At 44.4% G+C, this 7,636-nt stretch overlaps 1 protein-coding gene across 1 annotated transcript in view; it reads left to right on the top strand.

Annotated features, from left to right (window-relative positions):
- The window catches only part of RFWD3 (ring finger and WD repeat domain 3), a 20,843-nt gene that overhangs the window by 178 nt on the left and 13,029 nt on the right, over window positions 1–7,636 (top strand). The window contains 5 exon segments of the mRNA XM_009325360.1: window positions 1–231; window positions 1,607–1,842; window positions 3,619–3,719; window positions 3,826–4,023; window positions 6,224–6,315. The exon segment at window positions 1–231 is cut by the window's left edge and continues 14 nt beyond it. Coding sequence (XP_009323635.1) covers window positions 1–231; window positions 1,607–1,842; window positions 3,619–3,719; window positions 3,826–4,023; window positions 6,224–6,315 — 858 coding nt within the window.

Below are 7,636 nucleotides of genomic sequence, written 5' to 3'. Positions count from 1 at the left end.
TCCTGCTGATGACGCTGTTGTCACACCAAATGCTGGTACAACAAGGGAAGCAGCTGCTGAGCCTGACCCGCAGTTGAGTCCTGCCTCGGCTCTCGACGGACTGCAAAGGCTACAAGGGGCATTTGATGCCTATCGGCCATTGCCTGTGCCACAGGTCACGCAGCGTCCGCGAGTGAGGAGAGCTCGCAGGCAACAGAGAATTGGTGGTTCCCAGAGGACAGTCGGTGCCAGGTAAAGCAGAAAGGAAATTGGGTCTGAACTGCACTCTTATCAAGTCTGGCATCGCTTTAAAACTGCCTTGCTTTCCTGGCTTATAGAGCCCAGCTCAGGCCAGAGGTGTGGCTGTGGCCAAATTCTGGGCAGCTCACATACCATTTAAGCTCGATAGTGGCACAGTGCTCTCTGATCTCTTCTGGCAGGATCTCTGCTCTTAAGTGAATCCCCCTGTTTCTTATGTTGGCAGCGGTGGTATTGACTTCTGAGCCCTTCCACGCTTTCTATCTTGCTTGCAGAGCTTCTGCTCGCGCCGTTCCCCCTGCTCCGCCAGATTCCTGTCGGTGCTCCCTGCAGCAGTGCTGACGCTCGGCAGTTCCCGCCAGCATTTAGCTCAGTGGAGCTTGTGCTCTGTTTCACATTTCACCTTTGATTTGAGGATTGCTCGATTAGGTTTTCTGGTGACAACTGCTGCAGAAACTTTCAAAAACATGCAAACTAATATTTTTCTGTAGGGGGGGGGGTTGTTACCTCCAGGCAAAGAAAGTAAAAATTCTGTGTTTAATACCATTTGTGATGGGTTTAAAGGGTGATGAGTGGGGATGCTCTCCAGCCAGAAAGAAGTCCCTGTTTCTGTTTTTTTTGGTTTTTGTCTCATCTTTGTAGCTTTTGTAAATGCCAAGGGTGAAATTATAATTAACTGGAGCATCGCCTTTAAATTCAGCGAGACCGAGAACTCCTCTCCTCCCAAACGATTAAACATAACTGTACTGTTTGCCCTTGGATTGTGTGAAGGTCACTGTAGTTCCCGGGGCTAGAAGGCAACCTGACAAACTTTGGCTTTGAATCTGAAGGATAATTGAGATGATAGCTGAACTGATGGGGAGGGAGGGGAGGATGTTTCTATCCAGGGACGAAGTTCCAGTAGAAAAGAGGAGGGAAAGTAGAAAGGCTAGGCACAAAGTAGTCAGTGGAATGAGACTGATACAAGCCTCGTGCATCGAATATTACCAGTGGCTATGAGAACCAGGCCTGAGTTAGGGCTGGAGGTACCGATTAGGAGTTCCTTAGGCTACTACTGAACGATACTTCTTTGCTTTTCTTCTCTCCAACCCTACCACCACCCCACCCCAAAAGAAGACAATGTCATTGTTGCAATGAGAAGGAGATTTTCTCTGAGCTGAGCAAAATGAATGGTTGCTGTATGATACTGCTGATTGTTCATAAAGTGATTGCCCCTCTTACCAGAGGAGATCTGTCTTGATAACTTTGGTACCTTCCTGTTGCAGTCAGAGCCTGGGAATCGTACCGCAAACAAGCGTGGAGAAACATGCGGAGTCTTTAGTTTACCCAAAATAACTGTGGGTTTTATTTCTTCCTTTTCTGGACTCAGGGCAGCATTGGACAGTTACTTTCAACTCGGCAGGACCCAAGAGCCAGCTACGGGACCAGTTCCACGTCTGGAGCCCTTGCACATTGCGAGGCACAGCCAGGAACACAGCTCAGACGAAATAATAGAAGTGAGCGACTCTGACAGCAGCACTTCTGCTGAGGAGGAGGAAGCAGTGGAGGCTGCAGCACCGCTGCTACCGTCAGCCCAGGAGACACCTCCAGCAGCTAGATCAGGAGGTCTGTGCTATATTTGAGCTGCGTAGAGACTTATTTCGTAAGCTCATCTTGCTGCTTCAAAACTCGGTGGGGAAATCCTTTCGAGCTTCACAACAGACGGTGCTAAGAGATCATTATGCCCACAGCTGACGGGAGCAGGTTGCTACCACAAGGCTTTCTGGCAAGCAGTTCCTAAGAGCAGTACCAGCAATGGGTGATTGCTGCTGTAATGTTAAATACAATCTTTTTGCTATTTGCAGGCTGCTGCTTGTAAATAATCCTGGAAATGTTCAGAATAACTTCAAGTTTAGAGATCATTACTTAGCACACTTCTGCTGTTATATATTATCAAGGAGTATTATTGAAGCCATCAAGTCACATCTCTGGAGATCAGCAGTGGTTTCAGTTTTCAGAGGAGGATCTGATTCAGTATTCTTTAATTATTTGCTATTTCAGTCTGCTTCAGTTTAGAGTTTTCTTTTCATTCCTGTAACTTCTTGCGACACTTAGCTGAGGAGGTAGAGATACTTAGGACACTGGGCTTTTTGTTTGTCTTTTTCTTTCCTTTGCTTTTTCTGGCTCGCAATCCGTTATCCAAACTCATATTCGCAGGCTGCCACCCACTTCAGTGACATTGTGATGAACATACGCAGCTTATGTAAGAGTTGACAAATAGTTAACTTGCTATTCAAGGTTATCAATGCCCAGAGAATATGAGAACGAGATTATTTTTTTTTTCTTACTTCAGTCTCTAAGGAACGTCCTTATGTTTCACTCTCTGCCCTTAGGTTTGCTTTTGATTGGCCAGCCCACCTTGGCACATTTTTTTGAGGGTACATCTATGAGCTGTCTTTTGAACAGATTCATTCTGCTTGCTCTCAGCTAGTCTTACACGTGACAGGAGCTCAAGCTGTTAAGTGCTGTCTAATATTGTGTGAACATATGCTCTCTGTTGGATTTTCTGGAATCCCCTTGTCTTTTTTGGTTATATAAGCCACTGGTTCCTGTGCAGCCCTGAACTGTAGAGGCTGAAAACTTTATTGACATTAGCCAGGATTAGGTGGTACCTCTCCACTGGATTGAGAATATCTGCCACGAATACGAAACGTGACTAACAACTCTTTTGTTTTGTCAGGAGATGGGAGGAGACAGTGATTTCTGCTCCTTTTTAAGTATGCTACTGGTGGTAATCCAAACACAGCATTTCTGTGTGCCCATGCTTCAACAGAAGGGCTAACAGAGGCCTGCCACAAAAACATATGGCCCAGCAGAATTGATAGTTCGGATAACTACCAGCTGGAAAACTGCTTAAGTCGGGGTGAATGGATAGATAGCATACAGTAAATGCTTTCTTGGCGCATGAAATATGCATGCTTAGATCCCTTGGCAAAATGACTTCTGCATATTGGTGTCTTGTCTTTCTCCGGGCGTAATGATGCAGGGGTGTAACCTTACATCAGCCTAACGACAGACCTGTATGCAGATATGCTTGTTCCAGCAGGTCAGAAAATTCTGGTAACGACGGCAGTCTTTAAAAGACCTCCACTTCTTCACTGAAGTTCTGCTGCTTTCTGTAAAAGAAAAGATAAAGTTCTTTAGCGCTACTGTTGATGAATAGAATGGGTTACGCACAGACTGCCTGCCCTTCAGTATCCAGGACGCTGATCTGAAGCTGTGTATGTAACCTGTGCCGTTGTTGCACAGCTTACCTTATGCCCTGATGATTTCAAATCAAGTCAAGGAGAGCGCCGTTTCCCCCTGTTACGTATCGGTTCATTTAAGCAATGCTTTCTTTAGTTTCCAGTCAGGTCCAAGCAGAGCCGTCTCAAGCTTTGTCTCAAGCTTCTGCAGAACATGGAAGTCATGAAGATGAAGAGGCTGAAGTCCAGCAAAAGCAGGTAAGGTGACCTAAATGCTTTAGGAGACAGATCAAACATGGTAAATGCTGCATTTGTCTAAAAAAAGTTGTGGGTGTTTTGTTTTGTTTTTTATTTTTAATCCTAGAGAACTCCACTAAAGAAACTAGAACCATCAGTTCCTGTTGCGCCGCTGGATGAGGAGGAAGGGGATACCTGTGCAATCTGCTTTGAGCAGTGGACCAATGCTGGGGACCACCGTCTCTCAGCGTTGCGGTGTGGGCACCTGTTTGGTTACACCTGCATCGAAAGGTGGCTCAAGGGACAGGCAGGGAAGTGCCCCCAGGTAAAATGGACTTTTATGTGCACTGGAAAGGACTTGCTATCGGGTAACTTCTGCTGCAGGTGTGAGCACCGTAACTGTTAAAACTGCTTGCTGCATGAAGAATCCACCTTTGCCTCCTGTCAGAAATAACAAAAATCACCATTATTTTGATGTAACTAGGCCAGGCACAGCTAGCACTGCTTTAAAGGGAGGATTCTGACTTGAATTTTTTCTCCTGAAGTAAAGCATTTGTGAGTACCAACTCAGAAGTTTGAGAGTTCAAGTGCTAAACCTGTAATTGGTTTCAGAACACTGCACTGTGGTCCTGGAGTGTGGGAATGGCAGACAGATTCCTAGAAGCAATTAACTAAGCATAAAGAATAAGTTATTGGACAAGAAATCTGTTTGAGAACTGTTTTCAGTCAGTTAATCTTCTGTTTTTGACTGCATCTGCTTTTGCAGCCTTTGAGCAGATCAGTTTGTTCAGGCAGCTTGCAGAGAGCAAACTGAGAAACAAGTTGCATCCTTTAATGTTCATTTGCAAGAGGTAGATCCGCTTTTTAAGGTGCTCTCTTTGGTTTTCTTTCCATGGGTAATACTGATCTCTTTCGATTAGGTCTACGTTTCAATGTGATGCGCTTCCATTCCTTATTCCTTCTCTCCAGAAAGGAATGTTGACAAAAAATAGGTCAACAAGTACCTTGTAAATAGGATTCAGTTCTGCTGCTTTCCGAGTCGGTGGCTGGAAGCCCAGGATTTCTTTGGCTGTCATTTTGAGAGCTTCCAAGGTCTTCCTTGACTTTGTGCAGGATTCCCTCCTCTCAACAAAAAACTTCTGTTGACGTGCACTGTGATTAAACCTAAAGAATCGCTGTTGCCGTAGCAAAGGCCCAAACCTTATTTTTCTTATCCCTGTCAATTCTGTGTGAGCTTTTCCTCACCCACTCCAGGCCCAGACGGAATTCTCAGAGACCTTCCCGGCATCTCTGTTCTTTGGAATTTTGTGACTGCTTGCTTCTTGAACCCTAACAACTCAGGGGTGCTTGCTCCCTCTTTTCCTTCCAGTGATGCAGTCACTGAAAATTTCCTGGGAGAACTTCTTGCTCTGGAGAGAACCTTGCAGCTAAATCATCTTCCCTTCATTTTCAGTCGCTGTCCTTTGTGACTGGGCGTTCTCTAATTGAATAGCACAGAGCTGCTGCGCGTGGTGCTCTGTATACTAAGTGGCTTGAGCGCAAGTTACTGTGAAATTGCAGCCCTGACCCTGCCACTGGCAGCTGCTGGCTGCCAGGAAAGCTGTCTTAGCCACTTAGCGCCCTGCAAGGCAGTTCTTTACGAAGGGAGGGGGGCTGTCTGCTCTGAAACTGTTGCCCGAGATATCTTCGTGCTACTAAATAATAGAGAAGTCTGCACTTTAAGCACACATAGTAATTTAATGTTCAGCGGAGGTTACTCGGTCTGAGTATTCGCTGCCTCTTTTCTGATTAACAAAGTGTATTTGCAAAACAGTAAGCTTGCAGATGCCCTAATTTCGTCCAAGTCCCAACTCAGGGAGGTATTATCTCTTTTTAAGGTGAATCTAAAGTACTAAATGGTCACAGCCAGACGCACAAAATTTTTGATGTATCTGACTCCCCGCGTATCAGTGAAATCAGTGGGATGTCAGTGTTTCATACTGACACTGGAATGCTTTTACGGATTTGGGCCTATAGGATTTGATCAAAGGAATATAGTACATAAATAACAGAGTTGGGAGTATACTCAGGGGTTCCCAAATCCTTGTCTGTTGGCCAAGCAGTCAGTCTGATGTTTTCAAAGTAGAAGTTGGGCTGGTGTTTTGTTTTAGATCTTTTCTTTTTCTCCCCCTTTGTCTAATTTTTTTTTTTTTGGTCCCTGGAATTTACTGACCATGCTGCGTCACTGGTGCCTTAGCAGAACAAATTTAGTGAGAAGCAAGGAGATGCATTATTAAAGGTGCAATAGGATACACGACCTAAACTGTTGTTGTAGCCCCGATTAGAGCTCTGGTGCCTGTATGAGGGAGTGTCTCGCAAACACACTGTGGTATGTTTGTGGTATGTTTGTGGTTTTGTGGACTTGTTTTCAAGCAGACAACCCCTCCCTTCAAAGCTATAAGGATTTTTTAAAATAATGCCTTTTTTTTTGCATAGTTTGGAAAGTTAAATTCTTGCAGATGAACCGAATTTGTCTTTTATTTCAGTGCAATAAGAAGGCGAAACGTTCTGACATTGTGATCCTGTATGCTCGGACTTTGAAAGCGCTGGATACCAGTGAACAGGAACGCATGAAAAGGTATGGAGTCTCCATGTAAGGATACGACCTCGCTGACTGCGTGCCGTTGAACTGGCTTCTACTTCTTGCTTTAATTTCTTGTCTTGTCTAAAGCAATTTGTGCATTCCCTTGGGGATTATCATGAGTATGGCTGACTTAACAAACCGAGGCCTCGCCGGGTTGCACCTGCCTTCCCTGGAAAGAGGATTTTCTTGTGGAACGCAATTCTTGAGTTTGTGCTTTGCGGCACTGAAATAGCAAAAGCTATCTTGTGCTGTATCCTGAAATGTCATCCCAGGAGAACGTGCAGAGTTGTTACCAAAAAGCCATATATTGTTAATTCATCATTAGATGAGAAAAGTGAGGCATAGTTAAAAATGCAAGGGGGGTGAATAGCTGACCTTTTCTGCCATCTTTTCTGCATGCATTAAACAGAGCAATCTCTCATATGAATCACTTTCCATCTTGCTTTGTCAAACTTCGTGTAGCTTTACTTACAAAAGGTCAGCAAGCATTTCTATGACTCTACTTCCCCCTCCAACTTAAATGTAGACTTTTTATTGAAAAAAGGAAAAGCAGGGATGAAAATGGGGACTAATTTCTTTTCAGTAAGATGCTGTCACAGATGCTATTCTGAAATTAAAAGGCTGCAGATATCTGAGTTCTCCCGAATCTTGTAGTGAATAGAATTTAATTGGGGTCGTCTTCACATGTCTCATAACTATACTGCTGTTCTTTCAATGCAGTCTTTCAACAGCAACCTCACTATCCTGGTAATTATTAATCAGAAATGATTGAGGAGTAACTGTCATGAAGGGAAAATATCTCTTCTGTCCAGATTGCCACTGCCTGATGGTGTTTGAGCTGTACCTTTAGAAGGATCATGCTTCTTGGACTGGATCGACACTGTAAAACAAATGATAAATAAGATTTTTTTCAAAAGCACAGAAAGCATTTGGGTGTTTAAATCTTGTTATCTCTCATGGAGAGGTAGTTGTCTAACTGCTTGTGTCTCAGAATCTCGCTGCAGCCCTTCCCCGCTTGCCCTACACCTCCTCCACCTCCTGTTTTTGTTGGGAGGCAGACAGCAATGACTGCCTGTCAGTCCAGTTAAGTTGCTGGCAGTGGCTGCTTTGTGGCACACAGCCATGAGTGGAGGACAAACGTGAACACTGATGCATGCATCAATATTGTTTGCATATGGCCTTGAACTGGGTTTAAGATCATGGGTTTTGTTCTTCACGTTCAAAAAAGCCAGCCTTCAGGCTCTGGGTACTTGTGTAAAGAATGTGTTTGCGATGGTTAAATAAAGCATTTCACCTGTTTCTTCTGGCAAAAAAA

Source organism: Pygoscelis adeliae, unplaced genomic scaffold (genome assembly GCF_000699105.1).
Source record: "Pygoscelis adeliae isolate BGI_AS28 unplaced genomic scaffold, ASM69910v1 Scaffold326, whole genome shotgun sequence".
Lineage (NCBI taxonomy): Eukaryota > Metazoa > Chordata > Aves > Sphenisciformes > Spheniscidae > Pygoscelis > Pygoscelis adeliae.
Note: the sequence above shows the minus strand (reverse complement) of the source record. Positions and strands in the feature narration are given on the sequence as shown.